We start from the raw sequence: 18,790 nt of genomic DNA on the forward strand, positions 1-18,790 counted from the left end.
TGCCAAAAAATATTGAAGTAATCATAGTAGTATCGCTCCTGTAGTTGGTATCATTACAGTGGATGTCAGGTGTAGATCCACCAATGGTGTTTGTTTTTATATTGTGACGCCGCTGAGCTACGGTGTGTAGTGAAGCATGTTTAGCTATTCCTCGTCCTGCGGTGATAATGGTACTTGTCAGAAACTTACTTTATTTGTCGCCATGGAGGCGAGGATTAGTGATTGAGAAGTAGCTAAAACACTGCCAACTCCGGTACATTTCAGAGGCAGTATAGTACCGCATATGATTCATTAATATTATGGTACTAATGAATCATATAGCGTACAACCCTAACTTACAGTACGAACACTTTGTAGGACTCAACAAAAGACACGCCTGGCACATCCAACTTAATGGCTAAACTTTAGTAGACGGCAAGAATGTGAGCACATTGCAGTTACAAAATAGTCTATAAAATACAACTGACCAGTAGAATTACTGTATCATTAGTTCACTGTTGAATGTTTAATACAACATTTGCATGCAATGTTATTGTTAACAAGGTAAGATTACCACTACTCTTAAAAACAGGCATCGTTTGAAATGGAAAAGATACCCATCTGTACTTACAATAAACTTGGGATCCAACTCTGCTGTCATGAGCACAACACCCTTGTCCTTCAAGTCAGGGTAGTGGTAGAGGATCAGCTGACTAGGAGCGTTCTCACCCAACGTCTGTCAAACACCAGCAGAAATCACAACATTGTCTTCCTGCAAACACTTCAACTCATCAAAAGAATTCAGAACAAAAACATGAAATACATATTTCCAGGTGTACTACAGCAGGGGGTCGAATACTTTCCTCTCACACACACACCAACGTGTTTGGGACGTGAAGTGGAGAAAAGCCAGCGATGCACAAACTAATTGGATAATCTCAGGCCTGCGAGGCAGACATGATCACCGCGGGGGCCGCTGTGCGGGAAAAGACAAACTGCAGGAAGTACAGGTGTGTGGACTCACCTGGATGTTGATGAGCGAGGTGAAATGGAGCTCATGGCCAGACCACTGACCCACAAAGAACTCGTAACCTTCCATCTGTGGCAACGCAAACAGGAACTGCAGACAGAGTAAAAACAAAAAAAAGGGTTTAAAAAAATAATTAAAGGTTAGTTACAATTAGAGATGTCCGATAATGGCTTTTTTTGCCGATATCAGATATTCTGATATTGTCCAACTCCTAATTACCGATACCAACACATACAGTGGTGGAATGAACACATTAATAATTGTGATGCCCCGCTGGATGCATTAAACTACGTAACAAGGGTTTCCAACACAAATCAACTCAAGTTATGGAAAAAAATGCCAACATGGCACTGCCATATTTATTATTGAAGTCACAAAGTGCATTATTTTAACATGATGATGGTAACAAGTGGCCCTCCTAAAGCAGCCATGTGGCCCTCAATGAAAAGGAGTTTGACACCCATATTTTACACAAACGTTACAGTAAGTGAGGCTTGTTTTCAAAAAACTATTTAACATGAAAACAATTTATAAATAACTCACTGCTCACTGTAACGCTGCAAGGAAAAGAGCAGAGTGAAAGTGTGCGGTCGTTAGGTGAAAGTGTGCGGTCGTTAGGTGAAAGTGTGCGGTCGTTAGGTGAAAGTGTGCGGTCGTTAGGTGAAAGTGTGCGGTCGTTAGGTGAAAGTGTGCGGTCGTTAGGTGAAAGTGTGCGGTCGTTAGGTGAAAGTGTGCGGTCGTTAGGTGGAAGTGTGCGGTCGTTAGGTGGAAGTGTGCGGTCGTTAGGTGGAAGTGTGCGGTCGTTAGGTGAAAGTGTGCTGTCGTTAGGTGAAAGTGTGCGGTCGTTAGGTGGAAGTGTGCGGTCGTTAGGTGAAAGTGTGCGGTCGTTAGGTGAAAGTGTGCGGTCGTTAGGTGAAAGTGTGCGGTCGTTAGGTGAAAGTGTGCGGTCGTTAGGTGAAAGTGTGCGGTCGTTAGGTGAAAGTGTGCGGTCGTTAGGTGAAAGTGTGCGGTCGTTAGGTGAAAGTGTGCGGTCGTTAGGTGGAAGTGTGCGGTCGTTAGGTGGAAGTGTGCGGTCGTTAGGTGGAAGTGTGCGGTCGTTAGGTGAAAGTGTGCTGTCGTTAGGTGAAAGTGTGCGGTCGTTAGGTGGAAGTGTGCGGTCGTTAGGTGAAAGTGTGCGGTCGTTAGGTGGAAGTGTGCGGTCGTTAGGTGGAAGTGTGCGGTCGTTAGGTGGAAGTGTGCGGTCGTTAGGTGGAAGTGTGCGGTCGTTAGGTGAAAGTGTGCGGTCGTTAGGTGAAAGTGTGCGGTCGTTAGGTGAAAGTGTGCAGCAATGAAGAGGACAGACAAGGTGGTGTAAAAGAGTAGAGTAATTACGTCACCATGGGACAAGAAGTGGCGCGGGTGTGAATAATGTCGTACGTCTCAGTCTGTAAAAAAAACACACTAGATATTAGAGACATTTGGAACGTCTTAACAATCCAGTTGTGGTCAATTAAATGCCCATCCAACCATCCATTTTCTGCTTGTCCCGTTCGAGGTCGCGGGGGGTGCTGGAGCTTATCTCAGCTGCATTCAGGCGGAAGGCGGGGTACACCCTGGACAAGTCGCCACCTCATCACAGGGCCAACACAGATAGACTGACAACATTCACACACTAGGGACCATTTCGTGTTGCCAATCAACCTATCCCCAGGTGCATGTCTTTGGAGGTGGGAGGGGCCTATCCCCAGGTGCATGTCTTTGAAGGTGGGAGGGGCCTATCCCCAGGTGCATGTCTTTGGAGGTGGGAGGGGCCTATCCCCAGGTGCATGTCTTTGGAGGTGGGAGGGGCCTATCCCCAGGTGCATGTCTTTGGAGGTGGGAGGGGCCTATCCCCAGGTGCATGTCTTTGGAGGTGGGAGGGGCCTATCCCCAGGTGCATGTCTTTGGAGGTGGGAGGGGCCTATCCCCAGGTGCATGTCTTTGGAGGTGGGAGGGGCCTATCCCCAGGTGCATGTCTTTGGAGGTGGGAGGGGGCTATCCCCAGGTGCATGTCTTTGGAGGTGGGAGGGGCCTATCCCCAGGTGCATGTTTTTGGAGGTTGGAGGAAGCCGGAGTACTCCACACAGTCACAGGAGGACATACAAACTCCACACAGAAAGATCCCGAGCGCAGGATCAAACCCAGGACCTTCGTCTTGTGAGGTCATCAGCAATATTTTTGCAGAAGATGATTTTCCCACCAACACAGGAATAATGCATTGTGAAAGTCAAATGAGTAAAGTATAACCCGTCAACTTACTGAAATGACAGCGCTGATTGTGTCCTTGGCGGCAAAATATTTCATCCAGATCTGAGAAAAGTAGACAGGAAATACAATAAATAGACAACAATATTATGTTTCACCATAACCATGTGGACAACTGACTTTCCAAATATGCAGTCAGAAGTTCACATGAACTCATTTTGAGCTTGAACATTTAATTGAATTCTTTGTGATTTATTTGCAGCACTCTTTTTGCAGCGTGGAATGATTACGCAACAACATGAGTGGTATTTTCTTGAAACCCAGAAAAAATTTAGTTTTATTTAGGATTTTAAGGTGAAAACTGCTATGGGATTTTAAACAGGGATGTACATTATTTACATATTTGAGACTCTATGTATCATTTAGACAATATCATTTTGATCCATTTTCAACCACTTGTCCCTGAAAGGTCCAAAATGAATTTTAAATCATTAGCCCCTAATAAGTATGTCAACTTGGTCTTTTCTATACTGTTATTCAGGGATGCCCAAAGTAGGGCCCGGGGACCAAATTTGTCCCACCAAAGGTAGGCTTCCCAAACCTAACATATTCATACTGATCTTTTAAGCTCACTAGGGTTGTCTTGATCCAATATTGATATCACATATCAGCATAAAAAACAAGTATTGGATTATAACACCATTATAATATATTGACTTGTATCTGAACTTTCCAATATTAGTTTTACTAAAAGCATGTTTACTTGTGCTAAGCTGGACATCCAGTTAACATCTCAATGTCCTCCAATTGATTCTGTTTTAGTGAAGTCATTTACAAATACAGTAGGTAAACATGTTAGCCTATAGGCTACTAGTAGCTACACAACAGCTAAGCACACATTAGCACTAAAGTTAGACACACGTGATAATAATTGAACAATAGTTCAGTGTAAAACATCTCATGTGTCAATTTAAACAAGTATCAAATAATTATAGTTGTATATTATTTACTCTTACAAAGTCTCCAAGGCGGAAGTGTATAAGAAAGTATCCAGTAACAAACGTGTTCGCATGATTCAACATAGTGTGTCATGAGCTTAACTTCAGAAGTATTTATTAATTGGAAAAAATGACCACTCCACTTCCACTTAAAGACAGCAAAAGTCAATTTCAAACATTTAATAATAAATAGGTTACTTTTTTTTCATCCCTACCATAGTTCTGTTTGACTGGTTTCACTTGATCAAACATTTCCTAACGTTCATCACTACAAAATATCACAAGTACTGTATTTTTCGGAGTATAAGTCGCTCCGGAGTATAAGCCGCACCTGCCGAAAATGCATAATAAAGAAGGAAAAAAACATATATAAGTCGCACTGGAGTGTAAGTCGCATTTTTGGGGGAAATTTATTTGATAAAAGCCAACACCAAGAATAGACATTTGAAAGGCAACTTAAAATAAATAAAGAATAGTGAATAACAGGCTGAATAAGTGTAAATAACCAACTGAGAAGGTGGCTGCTATGTTAACCTAACATATTATGGTAAGAGTCATTCAAAGAACTATAACATATAGAACATGCTATACCTTTACCAAACTATCTCTCACTCCTAATCCATAAATCCCATGAAATCTTAGACGTCTAGTCTCTTACGTGAATGAGATAAATAATATTATTTGATATTTTACGGTAATGTGATAATAATTTCACACATAGGTCGCTCCTGAGTATAAGTCCCACCAAATTATGAAAAAAAAACTGTGACTTACAGTCCGAAAAATACGGTATGTATAATTTCCGCAGAATAGTTTTTTTTCATCCCTACCGTAGTTCTGTTCGTCCGGTTTCACTTGATTAAACATTTTCCAACATTCCACAATAAAAAATATTACAAGTATGTATAATTTTGGCTGATATTGTACGGGATCAATATCAGTATCGTATTGGAAGGGAAAAAGTTTTGGGTCACCCTTAAAGCTCACACCATCATTGATGGCATGTTTGCAAGGCTAACTAGTTGCCATCTACCATTGTTATTCAAACTTTTGGTTATTTGTGTGTCACGCTTAAAATGGCTGTGTTTGGCTCGCGGCCAGTTGGCACATTTTCACTACGGCCCTCGGTCCCAAAAGGTTTTAAGAACTGATGAAGCCTGCTAATATAGCTAATTCAGGGTTTCCCGCAGAGCCACCGCCTAAACTAAAGTCTTAACAAGCTGCTCCGCTTAGTTCTGCCTCTGCCTCTGTCAGTACGTCTCTGCAGCACCCAGCATTGTCCCACCCACACAACCATCTGATTGGTTGCACGCAGAGCAATAACAGCCAATCAGCAGTGGGTATTCAGAACACGCATGTGTGTGTGTGTGTGTTACAGACAGCAAAGCCCTGTCTGTCTGAGAGAAATGCAAGCATTACTGACCTACAGTTAACAACTAAGTTATTTCATTTGACCTTTTTCTGTGTTGATTGTGGTGTGTTGAAGCAGCAAAAAAGGACATTATGTTAAATGAAGAGTTTCTGTCTCTGATAGTTGATATAATGATGTACCTGCATCATAAAACCTATATGAACTCCTTGGTGTTCAGGGATGAATAGTATCTCCTATTGCTATTGCACTATTTTTTCAGATGTAGTTACATTTATCATTAGTAATGTAGCAGCCTAGTTTTTAATGGCAGGGTCCCTGCTATCACATGTTGATAAAAATATCACATTTACATAATAAAAATCAACTACAGGCTTCCCAAATGCTATACAAAATTAAGCATGATGAGTTGAACATATGTCCCACTTTTAATTCTTTTTTTCAAAAGTCATTATTTTGACTTATTAAGTCATAAAAATTACATACCTAGTATCTCAGGTAACTAGGACTGTTTTGTTTTTATTTTACGGGAAAAACTATCGAGATATATATCGTATATCGCCATTCAGCAAATGGAGCGGAAAACACAACCCAGAGGTTGTAGGCTTCTTCACGCGACAAAGCTGGCCTACTTCATTGCAGTCTGCAGTCTATTGCCCCCCAGGCTATTTGGTGGCAGCGACAAGGTGGAGACGTGATGGCGACAGGCCGAGTTACACCGATCCTTACACCCTTCCACCACCTTCCCCGGTCTGTCCGCCGGAATGACACCACCTTAACTAACACATTTTCTGGCGGAAATACTGTAATTGTATTATTTTCAACCTAATAATCATGGATTTATTTACTTAGCGCTACTGTATATGCTGGGTTTTTAAGTACAGTTCACATTTAATCTTCTATTAATATTTTCAACCTGATGCATTTCAATTCTAGCATAATTACTGTAAGTGTAGTGTTGCTACCTTTTCTCCTCACCTCTGCAATCTCCTCACCCGTCTTGTCCTGGATCAGCTCCAGGTTGAGGATGGAGCTCAGCATCTGAAGGACATGTCGCCGTCATCCTCAGCCTCATCTTGCAGAAAAGACACAAGACTCACCTTGTTTTTGGTGAAACTGGCTGATGTTCCATCGCCGGCAGCAAGCTTGTTTCGCTTCTCCAACTACAAAAAGTCCCAAAAAATCAAAAACAAGGTCTACTTTTGCATTTCTAAACAGTAATCTTGTCATCTAGAAATGACTTCAAGCAACATAATTGTGTGAATGCTGCAAAGCATACACACATATGGTTGTTTTTCTTATTCTTCTCCAAATTTTGGCACGCTCTACCTTCCACATTTTTCACCCGATTCAAACCGTTCCAACTTCAAACTGTTCAGCCTATTGATCCCTTGATGAATTCCAAAAATTCCCAGATTTTCCGGGACATTTTTACCATTTCAAATGAATTGGCCAACTTTTCACCATTTCCACATTTTTCAACAGATTCAAACCATTCCACCTTCAACATATTGCACCATCCTGGAAATTCAAGTTTAAAAAAATTACAGGATTTTTCAGAATTCCTGGTTTTCCAACACCCTATTTCCACCCTAATAATCCCTTCCAAATGTTTCAACCCACTTCAGCCGTTCCATCGTCAAAAAATTCCTCTTATTCAGGACAAGCAACAAAGTTGTTTTTTGAACTGGAAAAATTCCCATTTATTCCTGAAATTCCAGGAATTCTGTAATAACATTTCTCAATTCAATATGTTACTACTTCCACAATTCTAAAAATTCCCAGATTTTCCAGTTTTCTGGGACATTTTTACCATTTAAAATAAATTGGCCAACTTTTCACCATTTCCATATTTTTCAACCAATTCAAAGCATTCCACTTTCAACATATTGCACCATCCTGCAAATTCAAGTTCAAAAAAATTTCCAGGATTTTTCAGAATTCCTGGTTTTCCAAAGCCCTATTTCCACCCTTATAATCCTTAAATGTTTTTCAACCCACTTCTCCATTAAAACATTCCTTTTAATCAGGACAAGAAACAAAGTTGTTTTGTGAACTGGAAAAAATCCCGTTTTTTACTGAAATCCCAGGAATTCTGTAATAACATTTCTTAATTCAACATGTTACTACTTCAACATTTCTCGACCGATTTGAAAAATTCCAACACCAATACCAACCAGTCATTCAAGGTTTTTTTTACCATTTTCCAAAAGTTCCCGCTTTTTCTAAAATCCTCACATCTTTCGGAAATTCCCATTGAAATGAACGGGACATTCTTCAAAGTTCCATAATTCCCAAATTTTTCAACTGATTCAAACGGTTCCAACTTCAAAATATTCAACCTGTTTGGGAATTGTGTGCTCTACTTCAACAATTCTAAAAAAAAATCCCTGATTTTCCATTATTCCTTTTTTTTTTTTCTCACTTTCCCCATTCAAAGTGGAGGAGTTCAAGTACCTAGGAGTCTTGTTCCCGAGTGAGGGAAGAGTGGATGGTGAGATCGACAGGCGGATCGGTGCGGCGTCTTCAGTAATGCGGACGCTGTATCGATCCGTTGTGGTGAAGAAGGAGCTGAGCCGGAAGGCAAAGCTCTCAATTTACTGGTCCATCTATGTTCCCATCCTCACCTATGGTCATGAGCTGTGGGTCATGACCAAAAGGATAAGATCACGGGTACAAGCGGCCCAAATGAGTTTGGGTCTCTCCCTTAGAGATAGGGTGAGAAGCTCTGTCATCCGGAGGAACTCAAAGTAAAACCACTGCTCCTCCACATGGAGAGGAGCCAGATGAGGTGGTTCGGGCATCTGGTCAGGATGCCCCTTGAACGCCTCTGTAGGGAGGTGTTTAGGGCACGTCCAACCAGTAGGAGGCCACGGGAAAGACCCAGGACACGTTGGGAAGACTATGTCTACCGGCTGGCCCGGGAACACCTCGGGATCCCCCGGGAAGAGCTGGACCAAGTGGCTGGGGAGAGGGAAGTCTGGGCTTCCCTGCTTAGGCTGCTGCCCCTGCGACCCGACCACGGATAACCGGAAGAAGATGGATGGACGGATTGATTCAAAATGAATTGGCCATTTTTCGAACTTCCACAATTTCCAACCTTTTCAAACCATTCCACCTTCAACACATTCCACTCATCCTGGAAATTCAAACTAACACTTTCTCAAGTTCCAAACCAAATTCAAGTTTTCCTGTAAAAGTCAAACTATTTAACAATCAAACTATTAAACATTCATACTACATTCTATCAGCATTCCAGTTCAACCTCAGCATTGGAGCATTCACATGCTATTCCTTCAGGAGTTGCCTCATCTACTTTCATTATTGTCTTCAGTCTGCTACAAGTTTATGCTTGATTGTATTCAAATTGACTCCACCTCCTGTTCCATGAACTTCACAAACTCTGCTTGCTTGGAATGTCCCAGCACTTCCTTCTTTGCGTCGTGACGTTTTTCCATCCGTGCCTTCATCTCTTCCGGCTTGGAACTGAAAACCAAAAAAAAAACAACACAAAATCGATCAACCGAACTAATTTTATCTGTATAGCCCTTAATCACCAACGCCTACACAAACTAACGACATCCCTTGAACCTAACCCACATCCGGGCAAGGAAATACTCAAATAAACCCACCTATAACCTGTCGCTTCATCCTGGACAATATTCATGACAAATTTGTGCTTTGTTTTCAAGATGTGCTATTTGGATTTGCACTGTATGAAAAAAAAATGTTTAAATGAATTTTACCTTTGCAACCTCATTATACTGTTGGCAAAGATTTATATTCATAAATGTAAGTTTCTCAATAGCCGACCTGTTTTTTCTGCCTTTAAAAAAGAATTAGAACTCTATGTTCTGAATGTTATGAAGATGTGACTTTAAGGTTTTACTACTTAGGTATAAAATACTACACGGTCTAGCTCCATCCTATCTTGCCGATTGTATTGTACCATATGTCCCGGCAAGAAATCTGCCTTCAAAAGACTCCGGCTTATTAGTGATTCCTAAAGCCCAAAAAATGTCTGCGGGCTATAGAGCGTTTTCATTTCGGGCTCCAGTACTCTGGAATTCCCTCCCGGTAACAGTTAGAGATGCCACCTCAGTAGAAGCATTTAAGTGTCACCTTAAAACTCATTTGTATACTCTAGCCTTTGAATAGACTCCCTTTTTAGACCAGTTGATCTGCCGTTTCTTTTCTTTTTCTTCTATGTCCCACTCTCCCTTGTGGAGGGGGTCCGGTCCAATCCGGTGGCCATGTACTGCTCGCCTGTGTATCGGTTGGGGACATCTCTGCGCTGCTGATCCGCCTCCGCTTGGGATGGTTTCCTGTGAACGGGACTCTCGCTGCTGTGTTGGATCCGCTTTGGACTGGACTCTCGCGGCTGTGTTGGATCCATTATGGATTGAACTTTCACAGTATCATGTTAGACCCGCTCGACATCCATTGCTTTCCTCCTCTCCAAGGTTCTCATAGTCATCATTGTCACCGACGTCCCACCGGGTGTGAGTTTTCCTTGCCCTTATGTGGGCCTACCGAGGATGTCGTAGTGGTTTGTGCAGCCCTTTGAGACACTAGTGATTTAGGGCTGTATAAGTAAACATTGATTGATTCATCAGTATAGTGTGTACATCCACGACTAAACTACTACCAAATGTGGATTCAGGCCGGGTGACCTACTTCAAGTTCCAGGTAACCCTCCATTATTATATTTGATAAATAGTAAAGCAAGTTGTGGTAGTAGTTTAGTTTATAGTTCTGTCGTGGATGTACACTGTATCCAATAAACATTTGATTTGATATTCAATTTGCAAATTGCGGCCATTGTTATTGTTATTATTATTAACAACAATATGAAGTATGTTGCTAGGGCGGGAAAGACATTCTTTGAAGGTGAATTCATTGAAAAGTTCATGTTAGATTTTTGAAAGAATCTTTCCTCGCGGCCCAACCTCACCCAGTTTCTGCATCCAGTGGCCCGCAGGTCAACAGGGTTTAAGACCCCCGCTTCAGAGTTGATAAAGTATTTAAAAGCATGAAGTTAGATCTGACAAGGAAGCTCGCTGACCTGCGCAGGTTGTTGATCTTGTCCTGGTACTTCCGGTAGTAGGGATTCTTCTCCAAGTCTTCGTCCTCTTTCCGCAGCGAGAAGGCCCGGAAGCGAGTCGGGACCAGGCCGGGAATGAGCGGCCTGACAGCGGCCGCCTGCACGGCCAACATTCTGCGGTACAAACATGACATTTGGACCAAGCCCGCCGCCATCTGCCCGTCACTACGGTGCCACATCTACAACAGTCCGACGAGGAACTGCTGTCGATATGTTGCTTCCTCCAAGAGGAAGGCGAGACAACATCGAATTATTTCATAAAAGTGGACATTCTTTTCCTTCATTCTTGTGAAAAGTAATACTTTACAGTTAATACAAACATTAACTGCACAATAAAAACAAATCACAAGAGCAATACATAACTTCCGGTTCAGATGGGTTTTTATTTTGATGTTATATCAAATGTAGAATGTAAAAATAACCATTTTTAAAATGATGTGTTTTTTGATAGGAAAAGAAGGACGTATTGTTTGTTACTTGTGTATCTCAAAATGAAATGGAAATAAATCCGTTTTTTCTTCATAATCAAATTTATGAAAAAAAATAAAAACATTTCATTAAACAGAAAGTCCGCCCTATTCTTGAGTTTTGAGTCTATTTGGAACATACAAGCATACAACATGATAACATGATAGGGACGGCGTGGCGCAGTGGAAGAGTGGCCGTGCGCAACCCGAGGGTCACTGGTTCAAATCCCACCTAGAACCAACCTCGTCAAGTCCGTTGTGTCCTGAGCAAGACACTTCACCCTTGCTCCTGATGGGTGCTGGTTGGCGCCTTGCATGGCAGCTCCCTCCATCAGTGTGTGAATGTGTGTGTGAATGGGTGAATGTGGAAGTAGTGTCAAAGCGCTTTGAGTACCTTGAAGGTAGAAAAGCGCTATACAAGTACAACCCATTTAAACCACAATTTCTTGTTTTTCTTTTCAACATGTTGGAAAAGGGAGTAGGAAGAAGCAGAGTTTATTTAATACGACCCCTTTTCCTTCACATAGCAGTTCCTAAAACTTTTGTTCAATATATATATATATATATATATATATATATATATATATATATATATATATATATATACACATATATATACATATATATACATATACATGTATATATACATATACATATATATATATACACATATACATATATATATATACATACATATATATATATACACACATATATATATATATATATATATGGATAAATAATAATTGAAGTTATAATTCATATGGTGAGATGAGCAAGATTATCTTGAAAAATTAATCGATTGATGAAATTCAGAATATTTATCATGGTTCTTCCTTTTTTGTACTTTGTAAACACTTTAGTCTGAAGAGTTGGTGGTAGTGTTCTAAAACAAAAAACAAATGGGAAACAAAAGCCATAAAATGCGTTTTCTTTTTTTTTTTACTAATACTTAAACTCTATAATAAACATTTTATTATACACGCTAAACTAAGTCACCAAATTTACCATGAATTGATGAAGGTGGACCCCGACTTAAACAAGTTAAAAACTTATTGGGGTGTTACCATTTAGTGGTCAATTGTACATAACATGTACTGTACTGTGCAATCTACTAATAAAAGTTTCAATCAACCAATCAATCAATCAAACACGCATTACACCTCACAGCTGGAGTACGTTGAATGAATTGACTTGTGAGGCAGCGCCCTCTGCTGGATTTAGAGCTGCACTACTCTTTTCCTCTTGCAGACAAATAAAAATATATATTATACAAAATACAATAAATAAAACAAAGATTAAAAAAAACACATAGCATATTTTTCGTCAACCTAATAATAAAGAACAGTTTAAATATGAGTTAGAAAATAGTAAAAAAATAAAAATAAAACAAAGATAAAAAACATAGCATATTTTGTCAACTTAATAAAGAACAGTTTGAATGAGTTAAAAAAATAAAACAAAGACAAAAAAACAGCATATTTTTTGTCAACCTAATAATAAACAGTTTAAATATGAGCCAAAAAATAGTAAAAAGTAAATAAAACAAAGATAAAAAACATATAGCTTTTTTTTTTCAACCTAATAATAAAGAACAGTTTAAAAATGAGCTAAAAAATAGTAAAAAATAAATAAAACAAAGATTAAAAAAACATAGCATATTTTGTCTACCTAATAATAAAGAATAGTTTAAATATGAGCTAAAAAAAATAGTAAAAAATAAATAAAACAAAGATAAAAAAAAACATAAAGCATATTTTTGTCAACCTAATAATAAAGAACAGTTTAAATATGAGCTAAAAATTGTAAAAAATAAATAAAACAAAGATAAAAAAACATATAGCATATTTTTGTCAACCTAATAATAAAGAACAGTTTAAATATGAGCTAAAAATAGTAAAAAATAAAACAAAGATAAAAAAACATAGCATATTTTTGCCAACCTAATAATAAAGAATAGTTTAAATATGAGTTAAAAGAAATAGTAAAAAAATAACACAAACAGAAAGACAACTGGAAAATATCGATCCCAAATCCTCACGTCATCCTGGTGTCGACCTAATTCTGATATGACCCGTGGTATCGACAATTGTATCGGCCTTCGTCCCTCCGTTGCAAAGTAGAGAAGCATCAAAGCAGCAATAATCAATCAGCGCTGAAGATGCTGTCCTTGACGGTGACGATGTTGCTGACTGCACTCAGTGTGTCCGACAGCAAGCAGAAAGACTTTTATTCCTTCAAAGTTGTCAACAGCAGAGGGAAGTTGGTATCACTGGACAAATACCGGGGATCGGTAAGTCGGCCGGCAGATACAAGTCTTTTTGTTCTTCTTTTTTTAAACTCATATTTCTAGATGCAATGTTGCATCATCAATAACAATAACAAACTACTTTAGCACTCTTTGTGTAAAGTTGCTACTGTGACGTCACCTTCCGAACACGAAGGCGTCTTACGTGGCAACTTTAGGATTGACTTGAACAACTTTCCCACTTTACTGTGAGCATCCTGCTTTTCTTCTTACAAAGTCAGTGACGGTTATACATTTCACCAGCAAGTTGGTGAATACACATAAACGTGATTGTAATAGTTATTGTTACTGAAGTAGTACTTTAAATACAAACCCCGTTTCCATATGAGTTGGGAAATTGTGTTAGATGTAAATATAAACAGAATACAATGATTTGCAAATCCTTTTCAGGCCATATTCAGTTGAATATGCTACAAAGACAAGATATTTGATGTTTAAACTCATGAACTTTATTTTCTTTTCCAAAAAATAATTAACTTAGAATTTCAGGGCTGCAACACGTGCCAAAGTAGTTGGGAAAGGGCATGTTCACCACTGTGTTACATCACCTTTTCTTTTAAAAACACTCAAACGTTTGGGAACTGAGGAAACTAATTGTTGAAGCTTTGAAAGTGGAATTCTTTCCCATTCTTGTTTTATGTAGAGCTTCAGTCCTTCAACAGTCCGGGGTCTCCACTGTCGTATTTTACGCTTCATAATGCGCCACACATTTTCCATGGGAGACAGGTCTGGACTGCAGGCGGGCCAGGAAAGTACCCGCACTCTTTTTTTATGAAGCCACGCTGTTGTAACACGTGCTGAATGTGGCTTGGCATTGTCTTGCTGAAATAAGCAGGGGCGACCATGAAAAAGACGGCGTTTAGATGGCAACATATGTTGTTCCAAAACCTGTAAGTGCCTTTCAGCATTAATGTTGCCTTCACAGATGTGTAAGTTACCCATGCCTTGGACACTAATGCACCCCCATACCATCACACATGTTGGCTTTTACACTTTGCATCGATAACAGTCTGGATGGTTCGCTTCCCCTTTGGTCCGAATGACAGGATGTGGAATATTTCCAAAAACAATTTGAAATGTGGACTCGACAGACCACAGAACACTTTTCCACTTTGCATCAGTCCATCTTAGATGATCTAAGGCCCAGAGAAGCTGGATGTTGTTGATAAATGGATTCCGCTTTGCATAGTAGAGCTTTAACTTGCACTTACAGATGTAGCGAAAAACTGTATTTAGTGACAGTGGTTTTCTGAAGTGTTCCTAAGCCAATGTGGTGATATCCTTTAGAGATTGATGTGGGTTTTTGATACAGTGCCGTCTGAGGGATGCAAGGTCACGGTCATTCAATGTTGGTTTCCAGCCATGCCGCTTACATGGAGTTATTTCTCCAGATTCTCTGAACCTTTTGATGATATTATGGAGCGTAGATGTTGAAATCCCTAAATCTCTTGCAATGTCACTTTGAGAAAGGTTGTTCTTAAACTGTTTGACTATTTGCTCACACAGTTGTGGACAAAGGGGTGTACCTCGCCCCATCCTTTCTTGTGAAAGACTGAGCATTTTTTGGGAAGCTGTTTTTATAGCCAATCATGGCACCCACCTGTTCCCAATTAGCCTGCACACCTGTGGGATGTTCCAAATAAGTGTTTGATGAGCATTCCTCAACTTTATCAGTATTTATTGCCACCTTTCCCAACTTCTTTGTCACGTGTTGCTGGCATCAAATTCTAAAGTTAATGATTATTTGCACAAAAATAAAGTTTATGAGTTTGAACATGAAATATGTTGTCTTTGTAGCATATTCAACTGAATATGGCTTGAAAAGGATTTGCAAATCATTGTATTCTGTTTATATTTACATCTAACACAATTTCCCAACTCATATGGAAACAGGATTTGTATTTACACAGAATTACCACACGTACAGAGCGATTTCCGTTTTGTTGCAAAGTAAGCTTCAAAATAAAAGCATGGCAGAATTGAACCTGGAAGCACAGCAGCAAACAAAATGCAAAAAAAAAATTTTTTTTTAGGTTGTTATTACTGTGGAAAATCCAGACATGGCCATATTTTAGTTGTACTTTTATGAATGTTATTTCTTGGTACATGAGGGTGGATGATACATTTACAGCAGGGGTTGGGAACCTTTTTGTCTGAGAGAGCCATGAAAGCCAAATATTTCAAAATATATTTCCGTGAGAGCCATATAATATTTTTTAAAACTGAATACAACTAAATGCGTGCATTTTTCAGTAAGACCAACATTTTTAGAGTATAATAAGTCTCTTATTCTTTTTAATAACATTGTTATTCTAAAGCTAACCAATAATAAATATAATACTTCTTACCGTTAATGCGACTTCTTAAACAGGTGCGGTAGAAAATGGATGGTTGCATTAAAATGCATGAGAATGTTTTATAATTTGAACGTTATTTTTAACTGTGATTACCAGCGGAATTATTTATTACTTATCGTGTTAAGCAATGTCAGCTAAGATTTATCCGAGAGCCAGATGCGGTCATCAAAAGAGCCAGATCTGGCTCTAGAGCCATAGGTTCCCTACCCCTGATCTACTGTATCATGTTTTCCTTGGACTCCTAAAGTTGTGTATTTGAAAAGAGGAAACGGGAAAGACGAAGTAAGCTGGGTTATTTTGCGTCACGTCAGGTGTCGTTGGTGGTAAACGTGGCCAGTGACTGCGGCTACACCGAGGAACACTACAAAGCCCTCGCCAAGCTCCAGCGGGACTTTGGGCCGTATCACTTCAACGTGCTGGCGTTCCCCTGCAACCAGTTCGGCCAGCAGGAGCCCGGCAGCGACAAGGAGATCGACAGCTTCGTGCGGCGCGTTTACGGCGCCTCCTTCCCGTTGTTCAGTAAAATCGCTACTGTGGGAATCGGAGCCAACAACGTCTACAAGTACCTGCTCGGTAGGTTGCAGGCCTCCCTTTTGCTTTGATACCAACTAGGGATGTAACGATACTACAACATCGTTATTATCGCGGTACTGTTGAATGTGCTCAAAAAGTACTTATACACACACAGTGAAAGGTTTTGACCTAGTTATTAAAACCAAACACTAAACACTGTTGAAAACCCACAATTTGGAAGGTTCAGGTCTACTGGAGAGGAGCCTACGCCGGATAGTCCAACCTCGGATTCAGGAGGAACAGTGTGGTTTTGGTCCTGGTCGTGGAACTGTGGACCAGCTCTATACTCTGGGCAGGGTTCTTGAGGGTGCATGGGAGTTTGCCCAACCAGTCTACATGTGCTTTGTGGACTTGGAGAAGGCATTCGACCGTGTCCCTCGGGAAGTCCTGTGGGGAGTGCTCAGAGAGTATGGGGTATGGGACTGTCTTATTGTGGCAGTCCGCTCCCTGTATGATCAGTGTCAGAGCTTGGTCCACATTGCCGGCAGTAAGTCGGACACGTTTCCAGTGAGGGTTGGACTCCGCCAAGGCTGTCCTTTGTCACCCATTCTGTTCAGAACTTTTATGGACAGAATCTCTAGGCACAGTCAAGGCGTTGAGGGGTTCCGGTTTGGTGGCTGCAGGATTAGGTCTCTGCTTTTTGCAGATGATGTAGTCCTGATGGCTTCATCTGGCCGGGATCTTCAGCTCTCACTGGATCGGTTCGCAGCCGAGTGTGAAGCGACCGGAATGAGAATCAGCACCTCCAAGTCCGAGTCCATGGTTCTCGTCCGGAAAAGGGTGGAGTGCCATCTCTGGGTTGGGGAGGAGACCCTGCCCCAAGTGGAGGAGTTCAAGTACCTAGGAGTCTTGTTCACGAGTGAGGGAAGAGTGGATGGTGAGATGGACAGGCGGATCGGTGCGGCGTTTTCAGTAATGTGGACGCTGTATCGATCTGTTGTGGTGAAGAAGGAGTTGAGCCAGAAGGCAAAGCTCTCAATTTACCGGTCCATCTACGTTCCCATCCTCACCTATGGTCATGAGCTTTGGTTTATGACCAAAAGAACAAGATCACGGGTACAAGCGGCCCAAATGAGTCTCTCCCTTAGAGATAGGGTGAGAAGCTCTGCCATCCGGGAGGAACTCAAAGTAAAGCCGCTGCTCCTCCACATCAAGAGGAGCCAGATGAGGTGGCTCGGGCATCTGGTCAGGATGCCACCCGAACGCCTCCCTTGGGAGGTGTTTCAGGCACGTCCAACCGGTAGGAGGCCACGGGGAAGACCCAGGACACGTTGGGAAGACTATGTCTCCCGGCTGGCCTGGGAACGCCTCAGGATTCCCCGGGAAGAGCTGGACCAAGTGGCTGGGGAGAGGGAAGAGTGGGCTTCCCTGCTTAGGCTGCTGCCCCCATGACCCAACCTCAGATAAGGGGAAGAAGATGGATGGATAATTCCAGATGTCTCTCTTTGTAACTCTTTTTAAATTCAAAGATATTATTACAACTTTTTAAGTCTTTGTTTAAAGAATTCCATGCTTTCACACAAACAACAAACAAGCACATTTGTTTCAAATTTGTTGGCACTCTTGGATGTTTAAAATCATACTTCTGTGGTTCTCATCTTCAGACGTGAACACAAACAACTTTTGTAAGTCCTTTGGAAGAACTTTATTTCTAGCTTTGGACATCAATTCTACAAACTGTACAATGTCTGTTAGTTTTAATTTGTTAATTCCACGACTGTATATATCGGTACCGGTTGATATCGGAATCGGTAATTAAGAGTCGGACAATATCAGGATATCGGCAAAAAAGCCATTATTGGGCATCTCTATTTGTAAGTATAAAGTGCATGCTTACGTGGATTTTGTTCTTGTTTCCAGAGGTGTCTGGCAAGGAGCCCGACTGGAATTTCTGGAAGTATCTGATTGATGTGAATGGGAAAGTGGTGGATGCATGGGGACCAAAGGTCTCCGTGGAAGAAATCCGTCCTAAAGTAGCTGAAATGGTGCGGGAGATCATCCTGAAGAAGAAAGAAGAGCTGTGATGTCGCACGGGGAAATTTCAATGGATGGAACAAACGGAACATCTTCAGTCCAAGAGAAAGCATTTTCGAAGCACTGATAAAACATTTTCCAATTAAATCAACACATTTTTCTACAAACAAACTCGGGTGTTGCTGTTATTAGTGTCCAATCTCTTTAAAGATCAGGAGTAAACAAAAACAGTTTTAATTTATCTAAAAATATTCTCAACCGTCCAGATGCATATATTCTCGGGGTATTAAGAGATCACAAGTGCACTGTTTTAGAATACATTCTGTCATAAAAATAACATACAGCAGGAATTCTTAACTTTTTTGACCAGGGCCCGACTTTTTCCACTACAGCAGGGGTTGGGGACCT

The 18,790-nt window shown here is 40.7% G+C and overlaps 2 protein-coding genes across 5 annotated transcripts in view; one reads left to right on the top strand and one right to left on the bottom strand.

The window, feature by feature from the left end:
• The window catches only part of atpaf1 (ATP synthase mitochondrial F1 complex assembly factor 1), a 32,104-nt gene extending 21,196 nt beyond the window's left edge, over positions 1 to 10,908 (bottom strand). For 3 of the 4 annotated variants that reach the window (XM_061882940.1, XM_061882941.1, XM_061882939.1), the window contains exons 1-8: positions 10,665 to 10,908; positions 8,977 to 9,085; positions 6,700 to 6,762; positions 6,578 to 6,640; positions 3,287 to 3,337; positions 2,386 to 2,433; positions 1,004 to 1,099; positions 611 to 715 (exon numbers count right to left, since the gene is read on the bottom strand). In XM_061882940.1, the coding sequence (XP_061738924.1) occupies positions 611 to 715; positions 1,004 to 1,099; positions 2,386 to 2,433; positions 3,287 to 3,337; positions 6,578 to 6,640; positions 6,700 to 6,762; positions 8,977 to 9,085; positions 10,665 to 10,882 (753 nt within the window). In that variant the 5' untranslated portion in view covers positions 10,883 to 10,908. Of the gene's footprint in view, positions 1 to 610; positions 716 to 1,003; positions 1,100 to 2,385; positions 2,434 to 3,286; positions 3,338 to 6,577; positions 6,641 to 6,699; positions 6,763 to 8,976; positions 9,086 to 10,553 lie in introns of all 4 variants that reach the window. The other variant, XM_061882942.1, reaches the window with a different exon arrangement.
• A 2,339-nt stretch (positions 10,909 to 13,247) lies between these two features.
• On the top strand, positions 13,248 to 18,553 carry gpx7 (glutathione peroxidase 7). Its single transcript, XM_061882943.1, has 3 exons — positions 13,248 to 13,463; positions 16,147 to 16,408; positions 18,269 to 18,553. The coding sequence occupies exons 1-3, from the start codon at positions 13,332 to 13,334 to the stop codon at positions 18,430 to 18,432; spliced, it is 558 nt and encodes a 185-aa protein (XP_061738927.1). The 5' UTR covers positions 13,248 to 13,331; the 3' UTR covers positions 18,433 to 18,553.
• Positions 18,554 to 18,790: the final 237 nt, after the last annotated feature.

Source organism: Nerophis ophidion, linkage group LG22, assembly GCF_033978795.1.
Source record: "Nerophis ophidion isolate RoL-2023_Sa linkage group LG22, RoL_Noph_v1.0, whole genome shotgun sequence".
In the NCBI taxonomy this organism is placed as follows: Eukaryota; Metazoa; Chordata; class Actinopteri; order Syngnathiformes; family Syngnathidae; genus Nerophis; species Nerophis ophidion.

Excerpts from the sequence above, each read along its gene's own strand:
- gpx7 (XM_061882943.1), top strand. The coding sequence starts at position 13,332 with ATGCTGTCCTTGACGGTGACGATGTTGCTGACTGCACTCAGTGTGTCC. Across the intron at positions 13,464-16,146 it reads TGGACAAATACCGGGGATCG|GTGTCGTTGGTGGTAAACGT; the intron begins GTAAGTCGGCCG and ends GCGTCACGTCAG. Across the intron at positions 16,409-18,268 it reads CGTCTACAAGTACCTGCTCG|AGGTGTCTGGCAAGGAGCCC; the intron begins GTAGGTTGCAGG and ends TCTTGTTTCCAG.